Source organism: Camelus dromedarius, chromosome 3, assembly GCF_036321535.1.
Source record: "Camelus dromedarius isolate mCamDro1 chromosome 3, mCamDro1.pat, whole genome shotgun sequence".
NCBI classification, from domain to species: domain Eukaryota; kingdom Metazoa; phylum Chordata; class Mammalia; order Artiodactyla; family Camelidae; genus Camelus; species Camelus dromedarius.
Window position 1 is genome coordinate 74,915,972 of NC_087438.1, and position 20,997 is coordinate 74,936,968.

General features: G+C 34.2%; 1 protein-coding gene across 10 annotated transcripts in view; it reads right to left on the bottom strand.

Moving 5' to 3' along the window:
- Nucleotides 1–336: 336 nt before the first annotated feature.
- PJA2 (praja ring finger ubiquitin ligase 2) overlaps nt 337–20,997 on the bottom strand; it is a 266,911-nt gene continuing 246,250 nt past the window's right edge. For 8 of the 10 annotated variants that reach the window (XM_031448790.2, XM_031448789.2, XM_064482988.1 and 5 more), the window contains 6 exons: nt 17,093–17,278; nt 12,959–13,070; nt 6,455–6,508; nt 6,247–6,361; nt 5,744–5,865; nt 337–3,501 (listed from right to left, as the gene is read on the bottom strand). In XM_031448790.2, coding sequence (XP_031304650.1) covers nt 3,376–3,501; nt 5,744–5,865; nt 6,247–6,361; nt 6,455–6,508; nt 12,959–13,070; nt 17,093–17,278 — 715 coding nt within the window. In that variant the 3' untranslated portion in view covers nt 337–3,375. The remainder of the gene's footprint in view (nt 3,502–5,743; nt 5,866–6,246; nt 6,362–6,454; nt 6,509–12,958; nt 13,071–17,092; nt 17,279–20,997) is intronic. The other 2 variants (XM_064483004.1, XM_010987527.3) reach the window with 1 other exon arrangement.

A 20,997-nucleotide genomic window follows, 5' to 3' on the forward strand; every position in this document is an offset into this window, starting at 1 on the left:
CGAAGATATGAAGAGGTGTCCGCACAGATGAGACAGGGCCTTTCGTCTAGTTTCACGTATGTGTTATTTATAGGACGTTCAGATGGCATACTTCTAACAATTAAATCCAATCCCTGTAGGGGTGCTGAGTGATTCCAACTCTGGAAGTTCATCAATCACTTCTGAATAGCTGGGGTCTCTTTTAAGGATCTTCCTTCTTAGATCATAGTTAAAGGACTATAAAATCATGTTCTCAGGAATCTATTCCAGACTTCCTTAAGCTGTGTTTTTTGCTATTAAATATGCTAAATCCTCCAGGGGGTTACATCATAGAAATGATACGACTACACAATTAAATATTAGAAATGACCACTGAGTATATCCTGTTTATTGTTTATGATTCACAAGAAAAATGATGGACTGGGGTTGTAGAACAATAAACCCATTACATTTAGACCTGGGCTTTTGAAAAACTTGCATTCCATTTTAACAGTTCACATATATTTAACAGTTTATATATAAATCCAGATCACAAATAATCTTAAGAGTTAGCTTAGAGAGAAACAATTAAGAAACACAAAAGAAAACCACATAGATCTACCTTTAAATATCAGCATTCATATTACAAGAAGAAAATGTTTATAAAAATAAAATTATTAGATCAAGTCACTTAACATATAATAGCGAAATAAGAGAAACAACATTGTAATTAACATTTATACTTCTAATTTACCTCCATGTATTCTTTACTTTTTCAGAAGGACCCACGATATGATCAAACAATATTTTGGTGCCTTAACTTGGCAGCCTTAGCTTTTATCAGCCTGTTACAATGGAAACTCTAAAATCTCAATTTTCTTTTTAAAGAACTTTTAGGCCAATTCTTACTCAACTTTTCTCCTTCATAGCAGCTGTTTATAGAAAGTAGGGAGCCAAGAATGAAAGACAGAAACAGATGGAAAGCAAAAAGTACAACAGCTATCTTAAGTTCAGTTCTCAACACTGCTGGTTGAATTTGGAACCAAAACCTTATAACAACTGGCAGATAACAGCTAAATCTTAACAGGCAAAGAAGAAATATTTTCTCTGGGACAGCTGCTATCTAGAAGAAAAAAACCAAGGTCCCTTTCTACTGCCTGCCTAAATATAATGTGTGGCTTATTACAGAGAAATCTGTAGCAATGTCCGTTTAACCAGTAAGTGTCACAACTGATCAGTATTACTTAAAGGAAACAAACAATAACAACAACAAAAAAATCACACTAGCCACAAATTTCCACAATATACACATGAGAATTAATTTTAATCTGATTTGACTCCTTGACACTAACTGATCGTCAATGAAATATGATATGGAAAGATCACAGAGTAGAAAACAAGCAAAGATTAGTTTATACAACAGTGACTATATACATCAGAAGGAAAGGAAAACATGCTACCTAATGCAACATTAAGGCCTGAATGTAAGCATTTCCAAAGTCACAGAAGCCCCAAAGAACCCCTAAAGTACAGTTACCACATTACATGCATGCAATGTTCAATTTTGTTTTGCCCGTAAAAGGATACACAGTATTTTGCTGTAAATACCAGACACATTTACAATATATGCAAAAATCAGAATGCAAGTGTTATGTTCCTTATATTTAAGCCTCAAATGTGCCAACAGTGAAATTTCATTTATTTTTAAGAGTGGAGAAAAGAGATGGAATATAAATACTCAGAGAAATTACACAAATAAAATGTAATTTTATATTTGGGAAGTCATATAAATATTCCTTGTATGTGTCCAAACTAAACGATCAATGCACTACTTGGATGGATGTACACTCACTATGTGCTTTACTATCTGACTCGCTCAAATGTGGGATTCTAACACCCACCACTCTGCTGCTGATACCGAATCACACCTGAAAGCTGAATATTATGTCCATGTTGATACATACTTGCCTACTAGGTGTGATCACCTAAACAGAAAGCTGTGCAGTCTTAGTTTGGTATTACATGTATAAAGATAACCCTCTGGGTCAAATTTCCCATAAAAAAGAATAAGGGAAGCTAATTTCCTCAGTTTTGTAAAAGCCTGTGAACAGAACTCTTCCAGAGGGTAATCTGAGGTCATCATCTTCTTCTCTCTTTTAGAAAAAGGAAAATAACAAAGGAACCGTGTTACATGTTCAGTTCTATTCAGTCTCTAGGAAATCATATAAATCTACTCCTTTTTCATCCATGGCTTAACTTGAAATTACCAATTCCTATTTTATTTCCAGGTGAATAATTTTATTAAAATAAATTAGGGTGAAGAAACAAACGCTGATAATGTAACATGGATAATCCTTGTTCAGCAATATTTTAAAATAATAAATTATAACACAGTAAGGTTTAGACATGTTGTAAAAGGTGTGGCCAAATTTGTCCTACACTCCATCAATTTTATGATTTATACCAGTTAGTACAATTGACAATCTCGTTTTTTAAGGATTCAGATTTTCCTTTGTGATATGACAGAATGAGTGTTTTTAAACACCTTATGCCTGTTTTCAGACTTTCCAAATATTTTGCAGCCAAAATTACCTTTAACTATATCTAAAATTTATTACACAAATGTGCCATGAGTGTTCTGGACCTTCAAGTATAACTTCAACCAAGTAGAAAGGATTTCATAAGGCCATCTAATCCAACTCATTGTACCAAGTGCTGAGCACACTAGACTGTTCATATATTTTACTAACTTTACTTTAAGTACATCCACCATTTAAAATATAAACATTTATTTTACTGTCTAACCATTTCAAGGGGATTACATTTAAGATTTAAAAATTTTTGATGCTCTAGCCAGAAGTTTTGTTTGGCATTCTAAAAAGTCCTAATTTTAAACAAAGATGAGAGAGTAGATACCTTCTTATGAAACAACTCAGTATTATGAACCAAGAGGTTTTGATGAGGCAAAAGCAAAGGGACCAATGAAAAAGCATGCCCAGAATTCTTTATTTCCAATGAAACCAAATTTTGCTACTGTTATGATCACAATCTTCACATTTGATGCAAATAGGAGAGCTTAATTATAATCACTTAGTGGCGGTACTTCAGACAAAACCAATAATGTGTGCCACATAGATGATTATTTCTTTTGGAGAAAGTTAATTGATAAGCTGCACTTTACAAATAATAACATATTAAACTAAAGAAAATGGATGCACTGTTTCAACATTCAGCTTGAAAATGCTTAGTACTTTCTGCAAACCTAAATTTAGTTTAGAAAGGTTAATACTCTTTCTAAACTATGGCATAGACTATATATAGCATTTTTAATATATTTATATATAATTATTTGCACATCAGACTTAGAAGCAGTCCGTAGGTTTACTCTGATAGACTGATCTCGCTCAGTGCTAGGGTTCAGGGGGCCTCTGCAGCGCTGTTGGCTGCTGGTGGGGCGTCGTGCTCAGGCTCAGAGGAAGCCGCTGCGGACGTTTCCATCACAGCAGGAGGGAAATGACGGCGGCACACGGGGCACGTTCCAGACTGCGGGGAGGAAGCAACACGTTCAGAGCCAATGGGAAGGTTTTAACTACCGCAAAGTCTCTTCATAAAGGAAAAAAAAATCACTTTTCTAAAAACAGGTCAACTAACTTAAAAACAGAACTAAAGAAACTTGAAAACCACACAATACAGAGAGATGAAAGTTTGATGCTATTTCCTCTTCATCAGATTTTACTTTTCTTTGAGGGTAAACACTGTCACCTAACCATGTTTGTATCTTTTAGGTCACTCATCTTTCATTTAGTAAGTATTAACTGAGAGTCTATTACACTCTCCACTTGGCACTGGTGCTATGAGAGTGGCAAGGAGTCACAGGGCACATCCTCACCTGAACTGAATTATTATTATTATTATTATATCTATGATGTATGTATTAGACAAACCACGGAACTAATTAATTCACATATTTATTAGATCAAATCATCACCCTAAGATCTTCCTCATATATACTAAAGCCTCACTTTAGTGTAGCACAGATATGTCAAAGCAGATGGACCACAGACCTTCTTCATAAACCACGTAATTCCTTTTCAAAAAGATATGGAGAATGATGTGCCCTCTAAATGATAAAACAAATCAACGAGGGAAGGTGGGACAGGGGAAGCAGACTGGGAGCACACTATTTTAGAACCAATGGAAGACTATAGAGATATGTCATCTGGCGATAGATTATCCCCTCACAAATCTGGTCTTTTCCCCAACGAGATCTCCCTGACAGAAAACAAGTTGAAGAAATCATACTGTTGAAGGTGACAAAGATTTTTATCTTAGGAACCTTCTCCCCAGGGGAAAGACCTCACATAAGTTGTTTCCTGACAGGAGAGAGACTAGAGATTATTACCTTGGGTTAAAACAAAATCAACGACAAATCAAAACTGTACAACACATACAATATTTACATGAGAATTTAACTCAGTAAACAGCCACTATGCACCTGCCATACAGCAACATTTTAGAGTCACACAGGTAAGTGCAGTCTTGATCAACCACATTAGCTGTGTAACCTTGGATAAGCAACAATTGTTGGAAAATGAGAATAAGGATACCAATATATCCCAGAGTTACTGTGAGGGTGAAATGGGAAAATACACATGAATCACCTAGCAGTAATAACACAGAGCAGGTACTCAAAACACTAGATCCTTCTTAAGGCTCTGATATCATCATAGGAGTTTAAAGAAAGTGGGTATTAAGGATAGAAGACATGCAATTTAAGCTGGACCGACCTAGATCATCTACTCTTACAGTAAGGGGGAGACCACACCAAGATAAGCAAATATGAGCAAATGTACAGAGGGATAAATCTGAAGAGACAGACTAGATCACAGAAGGCCCTAAAAGCCTAGACAGAAACTTTATATTCCATAAAGGAACAATGGACATTTCTCCATTGGATTTTACAGATATTAACTACAGTTTTGACAAAGATGAAGTAGCAGTAGAAGGGGAGCAACGGCAAAGAAGAAGGAAAGAAAAGAAGGGGGGAAGGAGAGAGCGGAGAAGGGAAGGAGTGGTTATAGAGAAGAAAGGGAGCCACATCACTAAGTAAATACACTGGGAAAGTGATTTGGGAATTTCTGCTGAACTGCATGCAAATATCCTTTATGCAAACACAGTTCAGTGAAAAGATTTAAATAAAATACTTTCTTTTATTCTTAAGTAATTCAAATATACTTTAAAATTATTGGGTAAACATTCAAAAACAGTACATAAAAGTCTGAATTAGAGGTACTTGGTAGGGTATTAAATTACTTCTCAGACACATTTTTAGAGACACCAATCCATACTAGTAGAACATCCTTATGTTATAGTTACTCTGAGTAGTCCCAAAGGCTTCTTTGCTTAAGATATTTTTGAAAATACCAAATTTGAGGGATATCATTACAGATGTAATTAGCTAAAATCATTTGTCTATATTGTCTTTTATACAATGTTAGTAAGATAAAATAGTTTGATATTATCATTAATCTGTGATCATTAAAAGGTAACCAAATTTTAACACTGAATTAAAAAAGTACTGCAAGTACATAGCTAAATAAAATAGTCTTAAAAGACATTACTATTATTAAATTGTAGGAGAAATTATTAAAATACTAGTTTTTAAAAAGCAAAACTTCCATACTTTAATTCTGTCTCTTTGCGGGAATTAAAGGTTGTTTTCAAAAATATTGTTTCAATAAACACCCTTGAACATATTTCAAACAAAAGTAAATCTGAAACTCACCTTTTGTAGCCAAATTGAGACACAGGGTTTGTGAAAGAAATGGTGACAGGGTAACTCTGTTGCTATGTCATCCTTAATATACTCACTGCAACAGATTGGACAGCATTGCTCCTGACCAATAGCTGAAAAGAAATAATTTATCAATCCTGTAAAGTTCAATTTTAGTAAAATTGAAAATCAACATATTAACTCATACATGATACCTATGAAAGACAAAAGAACTGGACTTTGATAAATTAATTGGCAAACGTGTGTCTGCTTAATACACGACAATCTGGAATTTAACAAACATGGCTTTTGTAGAAAAGCTGACTGGAGAACATCTGTTGCAGTCGATCACTTGATAAATTAAAAAATCCGTCTACTAGGTAAGTCTGTCAGAATTAGCTTTCACAGAAAATCTAATGAAAGCTTCTGATAGTATTTTATCTTCTAGGTGCACTGATAATATACTTGCATTGTAGTGTGTCATTCGACATGAGAGACCAACTTCTTGCCCTTACCAGTGTGATCTTCAAGAACAAGGGTCTCCGGAAGACCGTCAATGCTCTCCTTACTGGCTGGTGGATTAGCCACCTCAACATCCACTGCAAGAGACTCCAAATGTGCTAGGGCAGTCTGAAAATGAAGTCACGTTTCTTTGTTAGAAAACACTTTTTAAAACAGTAATGGAAAACTATTTTCAGGGGTATCTTTCAAAATTATACCCACCATTATTCTCTTCCTGTTGGTTTCTTTTGCTTCAGTCCCTGCCCTATTTGCCTCCTACCAAAGGGAATCATCATCACCACCATCGAACCAAGAAATCAAAAAACATACCAAAAGAAAAAGCCCTGTTCCCAAGTACAACAAAAACCTGTCTTGTCTCAATAACCACATACTTGCCCATCATACTTATATTTTCTTAAGAGTGGTTACTCTTCCAACTTAGGAGTTCCTGTGTGAGATCAATAACATGAAAGAAAGTTAACATACTGGGCAGGTTCAACTCATGAAAGATAGAATGTGGCCAGTGGTGGTTGCCAGGGACTGGGGGTTGGGAGGAATGGGCAACTACTGGTCAAAGGGCACAAACTTCCAGTTATTAGGTGAACAAGTTCTGGGGATCTAAGTGAGAGCATGGTGATTATAGATAACAATATTGTATTATATATTTGAAAGCTGTAAGAGAGTAAATCTTAAATGTCCTCAACACAAGAAAGAAATAGTAATTATGTGAGGTGATAGAGGTTAACCAACTCTGTGATAATCATTTCACAGTATCAAATCAACCTGTACACCTTAAGCTTACACAATGTTATATGTTAATGATATCTCAATAAAGCTGGAAAAAAGTGGATATGCATGCAATGGAGTATTATTCAGCCTTCAAAAAGAAGGGAATTCTGAATATGCTACAACATGGATGAACATTAAAGGCATTATGCTAATTGAAATAAGCCAGTCACAGAAGTAGACAGAGTGAGGCGCTTGGATCCAGAAGTATACGCAGTTTCTCCAGCACCTGACAGCTGAGGTATAAGGTGGTCGGCAGCTTCCCCCGGCACCCATCTTGGGTGGTTTTGTAGCAGAGTGCTTCCAGTTAGTCACCTCCCTGTGAACAGTTTCTCCAGCATTCCAGGGGAAGAATTTTGCCAAGATCCAGAGGGCAGATTTCTATCAAGTTCTGCAAGCACAGTAGCACAAACACTTCTCTAAGAGCCATGGTTGTGTCCTCTTCAACACAGTCTGGATCTCTGCCCTGGGGGCGGCGGTAGGGGTGTCAAGTGCTTTATCTCAGCCCGAAGGCATTTCCTTAAATCTGCTATTCCTACATTCTTTAGAGTTCACTTTACTTCCTAGTAGCCTAACTGTAGTTAGCAATTCTTTGTATCAAACTTAGCCTGTTCAAACTATTGTTTTCTCTCTGACTGAGCCCAGATGGATACAGAATTGGTTATCAGGCATGATTCCAGCACCAGACTCCTGCAATGTGCACAGCTTCTCCAGCACCTAGCTCCTGTAATGCATGTGTCCAGGAGCACGCTGTGGCCAGCAGCTTCCCTCAGCATCCACCGTGGACAGTTCTTTAGCAGTGTTTCCAGTTAGACACCTCCCTATGAATAGCTTTCCCCGGCACCCTACAGGGCTGATTTCCAGCAACTTCTGCCAGCACAGTACCATAGTGACTTCTCTGCTATTCAGTGAGGTACAGCTGTGCCAGCTCCATCAAGGCATGGATCCCAGCTCTGAAGCAGAGCGGGGACCCTTCCTTAGGTGATCCTGGGTGATGGCTGTTCCTTATAGTGCCTTTTCTATATTCTTTAGATTGTCATTATTCATTTCTAAACAATTCCCTTTTACTCTAATCCCCTGTGGCAGTTAATAATTCTTTATTTTAAACTTTCCCATCAGGAGATAGGAAATGGAAAGTAAGAGCCTATTATTTGTCCCTTCTGTCTCATGAATAACTATAATCATGAATCTCCTATGTACTTCTCAAGATACACTCAGCAAGAACTCATCTGTGCTATACATAAACAAAAAGAAGGGATACTATTTATAGGAAGTTCCATTTTGGAGGTTGTTCCAGCTAACTATGCTTTAATATATGTTTGTCTCAGTGGGTTCATTATTCCTTTCTGATCATTACCTGCATATCTGCAGTGCTAATAAATACCTGAAATTTCAATATATGAAAAAATAATTTATTGCCTTGGTACTGACATATATTTAAGGTGATCTGGGATCATTTATAAGCAACAAGAGCAAGAGAGACCATTTTAAAGCTACTGCTATGAACATTTATAAAAATTTGTCTGTATCTTAGTACAATATATATTCAAATGTTAGTCCAAGAGTCAGAAAGACAACTAAGTGGCTTAAATAGCCCAACTGGGATACAGCTAGGCTTTAAGTAGCATAATCCTTTGTTAGCATAAAATTTAGTTTCTAAAGAATAAAACAGGATTTAGTTTTTAAAGAGTGAAGACTTTTGACAAATGATTTAATACTAATTTTGAACGACCACTGAATCCAGACTTGCTAGATGATTACCACTTGGTTGATTGTTAATTTGAATATATCTTTGAATACAGCCATTTACTGACAGCTTCCCCCAGTACCAGGTATTTTGCCAAGTGCTTTAACACAATCTCACAATAACCCATGAGGTAAATTTTGTTATTCCCATTTTGTGGATGAGGACCTAAAACTTTGGTTAAGTGAACTATCCAAGGTCACATAGCCTAAAAGAACCAATCTAACTCCAAATCCCATGCAAACTGGCTATACTTCAATTAAAAAATTAATTAATTAATTTAAAAAAAAGTCCATATGCTTACTTCATGTACCACCTACCTAAGGCCTACACTCTCGGCATACGAGGTGCTCTGTAAATATGTAAAGACTATCTGAAGGGTCCGTGGGCATGGAGAGTCCTAGGAGACTCAATTTCAATTAATTGTGGTATATTTATACAATGGAATACTACTTAGCCATAAAAATAATAAAATAATGCCATTGTAGCAACATGGGTGGACCTAGAGATTGTCATTCTAAGTGAAGCCAGAAAGAGAGAGAAAAATACCGTATGATATCACTTATATGTGGAATCTAAGAAAAAAAAAAAAAAGAACTTATTTACAAAACAGAAACAGATTCACAGACACAAAAAACAAACTTATGGTTACCAGCGGGGAAGGGGGTGGGAAGAGATAAATTGGGAGTTCGAGAGTTGCAGATCCTAATACATACAAAATAGAAAAACAACAAGTTCATACTGTATAGCACAGGGAACTATATATTCAATATATTGTAGTAACTTATGGTGAAAAATATGAAAATGAATATCTGTATGTTCATGTATTACTGAAGCATTGTGCTGTACACGAGCAACTGACCCATTGTAAACTGACTATACTTCAATAAAAATATATATATACAAAAATTATATATATATACATACATACAAAATTTTTTTCTTATGTAATCTTTCTCAAATGGATCTGCCCAAGAATGCATCTGCTGTCAAAGTATCATGCTGATTCTTCTGTTCCCACATTCCTTTTTATACTAACCTTTTTTTTATTTTATAAATAAAAGCATACTTCTTACCTGTTTGAAGGGGCAGTCTGAAATGCTGGGGTCACAATGAATGATAATGACTGACAATAAATCTTTGTAGATGGCTTCCAACTCTATTTTCAAACTGAAGGAGGATCTAAACAACTTGTCACATTTTTGTGATTTTTGGCAAGTATCTCAGAAGAATGGAGTTACAATGCTATGATAAACTCCTTTCATCCCTACCAATTTATTTATTTGAATAAGGTTTCTTAAGTTTATACTCATAAAGATGAAAAACAGAAATAAAGTTGATGCCAAACTATGTCTCATTCTAGGAATAAATAACCTTCACTCATAAAATAGGGAAAAAAAGCCTTTATCTCATTAAGATACACATTTCCATTTAAGTTTTACTTTATGCTTAAGTAATTATTTATCAAAATTTATAAAAGTTTATTTTTTTATCAACAGACACTACAATTTTAACTCAATCTACACCAATTTTCTTTTTCACATTTTAATTCCTGAACATACTTTTTATTGCAAAGAGGCATGATAGGGTAAATAATATTACTTAGGGTTTATGCTAAAAAATTTTAGATGTCAACATAAAGACGTGCAAAGGAATTTTTTTTTTCAAAATCTCTTTGGGAGTGAGTAAAAAGCTTTGATATCATTGTTTCAGTTAAAGATCCTAAATATTCTGCCCTGTTCTTAAATTTGAGACAGAGATACAAGGCAAATGTTTGCTGCTAACACACTCACCAATGGCTACTATGTGCAAAGGAAGATCAGTCTAGTATTGGAAAAATAACAGAAATGAAAACAATTACTGCCAAAGAGACGAGGCTGCTTGAGAAAAAAACAAATAAAAGCCCTCAGTTTGTCTTATTACTTGTTTTTGCTTCATTTAAAGAGTGTTGGTATTAAGTCTAAGAGGAAAAATCGAAATTATAAATTATTTCAGCTTCTTTTTTCAAAATGATTAAGTCCATGCTAAACCTAGAAAAATAAAGATTTCTAAAGAGTGATAAGAATGAACTGCACTGATTCTCTCGGAGTGAAACATGTTCCAATCAAATTCAAATAAAATAAAGCAAAGCACTAATCTGAGGAAGCTGTTATGCTGTGGGGAAGGGAGACATAACACCATTGATCAGAAACAGAAGGATAGATACGTAAGAATAACTGAAAGTGGTTGTTCTGAGAGCAGAAGCCAACAATGTGGGGACTGTATGTTCCCTGGACACACTATGTTCCTTCTTGCCTCTTGTCTTTGTCCACTCCGCTAATGCCTTCACCTAGCATGACCTCTCATGACCAATCTCTCTGACTCTTCCTTCAAGATGCCAATCAAATGTCACATTTCCCATTAGTAAAAATAATAAAACTTTTATTTTAATTTTTAAAATTTCTCTTTAAAGATATCTCCATATTGTAGGAGATCATAAACCACTAGCATAATTATGGAAAAAACTATTTAAGCACTGTGAAACCAGACTCTAAAATTGATATATTCCATGTGGTCACTTACAATTTACTTAACTCCTTAATCTTTACAGTTCTATTCTAATGCAGGTTATTATGCTGTGCAATTGGTCCAAATGTGTCAGAATTTGGCAAGGTAAGTTATATACTCTGGGAAAAGCCTTAAGTATATTATCCTGTCTCATGATACTCTCTGACTTTTCTTCTAGTACACAATATTTCTTTATTTTTTTTTCCTCCCAGTTTCACTGACATATAATTGACATACAGCACACACAGCACTGTGTGTGTTTAAGGGTATACAGCATAACGATCTGACTTATGTACATTGTGAAATGATTATCGCAGTAAGTTTACTGATCATCCATCACCTCAACAGAGATACAAAATTAAAGAAGTAGGAAAAAAATGATTTCCTTGTGACGAGAACTCTCAGGATTTACTCTTAACAATTTTCAGATATAACATGCAGCAGTGTTAATTACATTTATCATGAAGTACATTACATCCCTAGTACTTCTTTAGCTTACAATTGGAAGTTTATACCTTTGGACTTCCTTCATCCAATTTTCCCTTTCCCCCAACCCCTGCCTCTAGTAACCACAAATCTGATCTCTTTTTTTCTGAGTGAGTCTGTTTTTGAAGTATATCTGACTTACAACACTACTACTACACTTACAGTCAACTACATTGTACACTACATAGTGATTAGGTATTTCTATACATTTGATCGCCACAACACATAATATTTCTGCTATGGTCACTGTAAGAAAAATATATATACTATAACTGAGGCGATCATCTCCATGGAAGATTACACACACTTAAAAAAGTGATGTCAAAGCAGAGCTAACTTAAGTGTGTGTACATGTGCATGTGCGTGTGTGCCAACAGATAAATAGGTCTGTCTCTACCTACTATTTATGAATCTAAACTGGACTTTCTAGTCTCATAAAATTTCAAGATAAAATGCTAATGTTCCTGAAAGTCCCCTCATTCAGTTTGTTCTTTCACTCTTGGCTCATTCACATTATTACTGTTCCTCTACTTTGGATCACTTTGGAAATAGTGATTTAAAGAAATACTTCTTAAAATGAAATCCACTAGTGCAGTGGAAGTTTCCAAACATGAAAATGCTTGAGTTTTTGACTATAGGAAAATAAAATTATGAACAAGTTTCTGGTGTTGCAGTCAAATAAAGCAAAGAAGTCAAGACAGTCACCAAATGTGACACATTTATTAACATGTGTATGTGTGAGGGGATGAGGGAGAGTAAATTTTCTAACTGCATTAAGCAGCAAGACAGATTTAGAAGCCATAAGAACCAAAAAGAGGAAGAGATTTGTAATACAGCTTTAGAGATTTTTCATTTCATTTCACAAATTATGTGTGTGTATAAAATATTCTGATTCACAGACCTGTAGAATTCAACAGAGTTAGTGTATTTTCTAAATGCAAGCAATATACCTTACATTCTGCAGTAAAAACTGGAAAATATTATAATTTTAGGCAAATTGGCAGGATGTCAAGTATAATTTGTATACACGTACTAAATCACTATTCAGTAATTATTATTAAATTGGTGAGAAAATTATTCACCTTTTCTTAAAAGTAGTTTTAAAAAACCTTTAATTTTATCACTTTGTATCCCACTAATCTACACAGGGGTCACTAAAATACCTCCATAGCCTGGGCTAAGCGTTCTTCTAGAGCCATGTAAGTGAGGAACTGAGGATCCACATATGAAATAGCTTCAGCAACTCCTAGTCCATCTGCAAAACCGTCAAACAGGCTGGGAGTAAAAAGACAAAACAAAACATGATTTGAGAATCCTTTATAGTAAAGACATAATTACATTAGCATAATGACAAGCCAATAAACACACTATAGGCAGAAAACCTTAAAATATTTTAATATAAATCTTGTGGGGTGAAGGGCAAGAAGAACCCAACAGAAAAGTTAAACGTCAAGCATAAGGAGTTGAGACACCACTCCCATTTCCTATAGGCTGCCACACTGCTGCACAAAATTTGTAAGAAAGTCCTCTTTTTATATTTCTAGTCCTAGCTTTGGGAACCATTTATGACTGGGATAAACTTTTTCTCTCCTAATTTCTTGCCATGTCTTTCCTCTTTTAGTTTCCAATCTAAATTTAGATGAAAACCTGAAAAAAAGATTTACTGTATTCTATCATTGTTCAAAGCCTCTTTTCCTTCTCTTGTAATTGTACTGCTTAATTACTTTGTACTTAAAATTATTCTATTTTCTCAAGCTTTTCTCACTAATCTCTCTTCTATTTTTCTAAGAACTAGGCCTTCTCCCTTATTATTCAGCTTGAAAAAGATTTACCTCCTAACTGCTCATTTTTATCATTATTTTTCCTGAAGGATTGCAAGCCCTTGAAAAAAATATTATGTCTTAATCTGGTCCTAATCTCCTTCCTCCATTCCTATATATAAACAGATTCCTCCTTTCCCTCTAGTCTCAGAAACACTTAAGTATTTCAAAATTCAGAAACCCTAAGTGTCTCCTCAGTCGTCTTCTTCTAATCTTGTTCCCTTGGCAATTACACTCAAGTCCATTCCTTCAATCATCCTTTCCGCAGATAATTCCTAAACTTCTACCTAATTCCAAACTCCTTCTCGAGCTCTTGACCTACATTTTTAGTGTTCTGTGGGGCACTTTACCCCAGTGAACTCCTACCACCTCAAATCCTAGATCTCCAAAACTGAGCTTATTTTGTCTACCAAAAAGCAAACTTCTGGTAACTTCTGTATTCTCACTACAAACTGAGTATCACAGTCAGAAACATGCACAGTTACACAGCTAGTTCAAAATGGTTTTGATATCAACCTTTGCGCCATCATTAAAATTACAAATCTATTGCCAAGAAATACAAAAGAATTAGAATTAAAACTAAGATTACTGAATTCAACCTCCCTTGCAATACTAGAACCCCTTCATCTAGCAGTGAGGTGTAGTGCTATAAGCGGTCTTGGACTGGACCAAAAAAAAAAAATTCTCTAATGTCACTGGGACAATAGACATTTGAATAGGTCGTAGATTAGATAATAGTACTGTGTCAGTGTTAATTTCCTGATTTTGACAATTTTATTGTGTTATATAAGAAAATGTCCTTGTTTTTATGGAATTCGTCCTAGGCTATCTATAGGTAAAGAGGAATCATGTTTGCAACTTACTCATAAATAGATCAGAAAAAAAATACTATAAAGAAAGGAAAGAAAGAATGGTAACACAAATGCGGTAAATGGTAACATTCTGGGAATCTCAGTTAAAGATACATGAGACTGCTTTGTACTATTCTTGCCACTCTTCTGTAAGAATCAAATAATTCAAAATAGTTAAAATTCTATTACTGAACCATGGTTATGTCCACAAAACATTAATTTCTCACAATCTTATTAGGTTAATTATTATAACCCCAATTTCTTATTAGGTTAATAATTATAACCTCAATTTCTAACCGATAGAAAGCTTGTTATCAAATAAATAAATGGCACCGTTGGGATTTTTCTAAATCCAAAATCCATGTTTTCTCCATATCAATTCCTACCACACCAATCTCTGCATGAAATATTCTGTGGTTATTCTACAACATTTCTGCGACTTAACTGAAAGAAAGAAAACTTCTGATAGAGGACTTTTTCCATTTTCCTTTAAGATAAAATAAAAAACCAAATATCTTTAATTTTTTCTCTAAGAAGTAGCAAAACTGAAAAAAAAACTTTGTCAAATTTTGGCATTAGATAAGAACTGCTGCCATTTGCCATGGGTTTTACTTTTAGTTATCAAAATGACATGCTATTTTAATATGAAAACCAAACCATATTTTTGCCTTATCAACCTTTAGCTACTACCACATACATTTAATAGAGTATTACATAAGCAAATAATGAGGTATTGCCTTATTGAGACAAAATTCAAAACAGTAGCCATCAAAATTTTTGTCTTAAAATCAGTGCTTAATTGCTTTCCATATTAAAAAAATAAAACTACTGTGAAGCTCCCCAAATTTTGGGACAATTAGCAATGTCTCTAAAATCTTAACACAACAGCCACATCCAGAAATATCATCAATGAATTAGAATTTAAAACAAAAGTTTTCAAATTTAAGTTAAACTTATATTCAATAAAGACCTCAATTATTCCTTCAAATTTTTATCTGAAAACTTTTTTGAACGTTATTTAGAAGTATATACCAAGATCTCAAAAAAGGGACACATCTCAGTAATGTCGCCTCTTACTTATCTGTCCAAAAAAAAAAAAAAAAAAAAAAACCCTGAAGTACAGACCAACTTTTACCAGAAGGAAGGGTCAGGGTTACTGCATTATTTCAATGGGGAAATGATCAATTAAATTTTAGTGTGTCTGTATGAAAGACCATCTATATAATGCAGCTGTAAAAACTATATACAAATTTGAAAATGTGCAAAAGAACAAAATTTCTCATAAAACTGTATAATTGCCTCTGAAGGCGCACAGATGATGCTAACTAGATGATTCTGTCATCTGCTTAGCACTGTTGTGAGGAGTGACTTTGTATAATATTATCAAAGAAGACATCAGAATTTACAGGAGTTCAGTAAGAGGGGAAGGGGCAGACATAAGACAGGGAAGAAAAGAAGGGGGTTTCAAGATCAGCAAGACTGGAGTAGGTGAAGCCACTGATCTTCCATAATGTTTGAGAAGACAGAAAACAGGTTTTGGAGAACGGGAATGTTTAGGATAGAATTACAAACTGTTTTTGTGGCTGTGATGAAACCCCACTTCTACTTCCACAAAATGGTCAATAGAAGTCTTCTCTGAACTTACAATTTTTATTACAAGAGAACAGGGTAATGAGAATAGAAAATGGTAAAGAGGATTTCATGATGATGCTTAATTTCATGTGTGGAACAATTTGGGGAATAGAAAGAAGTAGCTACACACACAGAAAGGGAAAGTGAAGACACAAAGGAGGCCTTAAAATCGTAAGTTCTAGAGTTATCAGGGGATATAAATGAGTTTTTCTTACCTTATTTTTAAAAATTTTCTGTAATGGAATTTTAACTAGGAAAACAAGACAAATTCTTAAAAACATATCTGTGCAGAGATAAAAGCAAGCCGTATTTTTTTCCAGAAAAAGTAACAAAAAAGGATCAGCTGGAACAAATATTCTCTCTGTATCTCAATAATTAGCTGCTTCCAAAGGGCTACTGCACACTTGAAAGATATGTCTGTTTATATAAACCAAAACAGTTAAATTCTGACCATTATATCATGAGCTGTAATATTCTAAAATGTACTTAATTTATGCTCTTTTTATTTGCAGCTCACTATTTTTTTGTCAGCATAAAGTAAATTTAATACTTTCAACATCTCTGGGAAGGTATAATTAAATTTTCCATATTATGCATGAAGAGAAGGAAAACTATAGTCATATGATTCCTCTGATTCAATCACAGGTTCTAAAATTCTTCAAGTAGTATTCATTAAGGATTATACTAAATGCTACATTTAGTATAGAAAGCTAAATTTAAAAGCCAGAAACCTCAAACCCAGTGTATAAATAACTAGGATGTAAGGGGAGCTTCAAGAGAGCTAACAGTCAAAGAAGGAAGAGGTCATGGACTGGAGTAAGTAGGAAGTCCATGCAGGAAGTGGCAACTGATATGAGCTCTGAAGGAGAGGAAGACTGACAGATGGGAAAACTGGAATATTTTATCAGCTATCAGAGATTCAGTTTTCATAATTCAGAATCATGAACAAATTCTACTCAATGATCAATTAAGTATGCTAATAACACTGCGCTACCTCCAGTCCACGTCTAAGTCTTCACTCACGCTGGAGTCATCCTCAAGGTTATTGTTACCATCCAACATGAAAGCTTCTGGCTGTGCAAATTCATTGGCAGGCTCATTTCCTTCATCACTGCTGCTTTCATTGACTTCATTGTACTGTAACCAAGGAATTTCTCCCTCTTCCAAGGATGTCTGTTCCCTAATACAAACATTTTAATAGAAGAAAAAAATACCACTTGAAAACATATCTTTAAAGAGTTTTATTTAATGCAAGGAGATTATTTTTTAAGCTCTAAATTCTTGGTACTTAACATGACTCTAAAAATCTGTTTTAAGTGTAAAATCATTTAAAAGAGAAGCAAATCCATTACACAGTCATAACCTACAGAAATAGTTCCTAATTACATAAAAACCTATTTGTTTGATATACATATTATCTGTGCTCCTATATTTCCTCTTCTTTGCCGGATAAAAATTAAAAACTCATCCTAGACGATCTGAATTTTTAAGCCCTGCTCTTGAGTAGTTTCCTTTCAGTTAACATAAAATCCAAGCTCCTGAGCCTGGCATCTGGCCTACAAATCTCTACATGATACGTGATTTCTCCTCAGCCCTCTTTCTCCAACTGTTCCTACAGTCCTCACCACTCTTCTCTCATTTACTATACTTCTACTATTCTTTCTACTCTTGGAACACATGGAGAACAGTCCATCTTGGGGCCATTTCCTCTACCTGAAATGTTCTTTCACCAGATTTTTGCACAGCCACTCCTTCCTCACTTTTCAGATCAGAGTAAATGTCACTTCTTTCAGGGAGGCTTGTTTGGACCACTCATTTTATGTAGCTCATCAGTCAGTGGCTATCATATTATTTTACTTAGTTTCATTATAGAACTTATTTTTACTTATTTTCTTACTTGTTTACTGTAAGTCATTCTCCCACTTTAAAATAAGCTCATAGAAACAGGGACAAACCAATGGCACCGATAAATAAAATAAGAAAGAGATAAAAGAAGCATTTCTAAACCACAGGAAAAAGGATCACTCAATAAATAATATTGGGACAACTGGGTATCCATCTGGAGGCGGGAAGGTTAAATCTCTATGTCATTCCTCACTCTTGAATAAATTCCAGATCTACTTTTTAAACATGCATGTGTACCAACACCACTAAAACAATAAAAGTATCAGAATCATGAGACAAATTTTTGTAAAAATCTCAGCATCATTCTAAGCATGATGCAAAGCCTTAAAGCCTCTGATAAACAGATTGTTAAATTTCACAACATACACATGAAAGAAAATACTCCTGGAAAAGTCAAAACACCAAAAATTTGGACACAAAGACCAAAGTGAGAAACATTAATAATTCTAATACATAAAAAAAGGCATTTCAGCAATGACTGAACAAAAAGTACTTTTTGAAATTATAAATAAGAAAATTATACTGGTAGGGTTTTCTTATTTATCTTAACAGAAAATATCTTTTAGTATACCAAGAGTAGGTTAAATATTAGAGTACATTCTTGGAAAAGTTTAATTTTAGTTTGGGTTTTAAAATAAGAAATAAAGTTATATAGCAATTTACATATTTCAATTTGAAGAACAGCTTTAATTAGAATTCTATTCATTCTAATGTGTAAATTTAACTTTGGGGGGAAAATATTTATGAAAGATACTTAGACAATGCCCATACATGAGAAGTGAAACATTTAAAACACATAGAAACAGTATCTCTTTATATACCTAAACTCATAAATGTTTCTTTAATTTCAGATCCTAAACTTCACTTCAGAATAACAGGTTTACAAGATTTAGTGTAGTAAAAAAACAAAAATCAGCACAACATGTGCTTATTTTGTTAAATTTTTAATGTCTTAAATACAAAGATAGCGGATGTTTTCCTTTCATGCATAATAACCAGGAACAATGAAAAATTAAGCCCCAAATGGTTTTAAAACACAAAATGAAACTAAAAATGCCTAAGCAGCTGATCTGTCTTCACACCTTTATGAGAGCACTCGCCACACTGTACCGTAGCTATTCTGGTGACTCACTTGTCTCCTCCTAGACTGGGAACTTCTCAAGGGCATACAATGTTCTCTCATCACTGTAGCCTTACACCCTGTAACAAGTGCTTGACATATAAGAAGTACTCTCTCTCTCTGTGTTGCAAATGTAATAATAAATCCTTGAAAAATAATCTTTTAAAAGTCAAATGATTTAGAGATTAAGCCCAGAATAGTCCTAGGAAATGTCTGTTATTTTAAATGTATGCCTATAAGAAATACATTTCTTTTTCCTATTCTATAGCCATCAAAATGACTCTCTTACTCTATTCTTAGATACATAAAACTCAAATATATCAGTAAAAATGTTTAGTATAAGAAATAAATACTAATTTGTGAGTTTTTTTAAATTCAAAGAAGAAAACTAAAATAAGAAATCATTGGGAATCAAAAATTCATAACATTATTAATACTCTTTTACTATACAAATAATTCTTGGCTACATATTTTGCTTAAACAATTGATTCTGTCTTCATGACTCACGACACAGTTACAGAAACAGAAAATAAGTGCTATGTGGCATATTCTTTCAACACATTACATAAAGTTCAAAAAATTCCTACCATTTAAAATGACATTTATCAGGCTAGAAGAGTGGCACTGTTCTGGGCCAGAGTTGGCTTCATAGTATAGCAAAAGGAATTCTGATCTTAAAAAAAAAGATCTGAATGATAAGGTCAAAAACATCTTTCATTTTGTGCAACTAACAAGAGAAACAAATATCTCCATGGGGATCTCAGTATATAATGTAAGTTTAAATCTTTTAAAAGCTTTGAAAATACTTCAGCATACTGTATTCTCTCTCCCTATACACAAACATATACCACACACATACCATATGTAACACATTCACAAAAATTTAGACTTTCAATGACCTTTCTTCATTTTAATGATTCAAAAGTCAACAAAATGACATTACAATGTTACACAGTAATGAGACTTAAAAAGATGTATTAGTTAATCATGCCTCCAAATGGTCAATTCTAAAAAAATAATCCAGTAGATGGAAGATGTGGAAGCCCTACCACCACCACTACCAACGCTACAGGCATTTCAACTGGGAGAGGAAATTGCCTATCTGTCCTTTCCTTTGAGCATCTTCAGCACAGTTTGGAGGAAGTGAATGCTGCTGCCATTAACAGGAAGCCAAAAATGGCCCTTCATCTATCCCCACAACCTCCTTCCAGTGAAAATCCTAGAAGACCACCAGCATCATACTCTCCTGATTACAGGCTACACTGTTTCTTCAAAGCTTCAGGTAAACAGACTGTTGCTTCCCTTTATGATTTATGCTTCATGATTAACGATCTCTGTTCCTCAATAACAAACTAAATTTAATGACATTCAAATAGCAATATTAAAATTATAAAGATATATTAATAAACTAATATTGAGTATTTTTTAAATTTTTCATTAAAAAGTTTTAAAATATGCTATTATATAATCATGCATCACAGAATTTCCTGAGAAATGAAGAAAATGAAAGGCAGACAAATCAAATAAAACCTCTGACAACACTAACTATTTTTGTGTTACAAATCTGGTTTTCTTTAGCTAATAAATAGCAATTTGCGTATCTACTATTAACAGCACAGAATATTAAATCTTCAGGTGAATATCAACATTTTAAAGGGCTGAGGCATTCATAAAATAATATAGCTCTATTATAAGAAATTCATTTTATAAAACTCTGGAGAGCATAATAACATTCCTAGTTAAATAGTATTTAACTGGTTTTCATTTTATAACTCAAGATACATATACCCAAAATCTCAAAATCCACCTGTGGCCCCTTCCCTTTTGTAAAGAACTCTGTATGGTGACTGTCTCCATCTTCTCACTTCAATTCC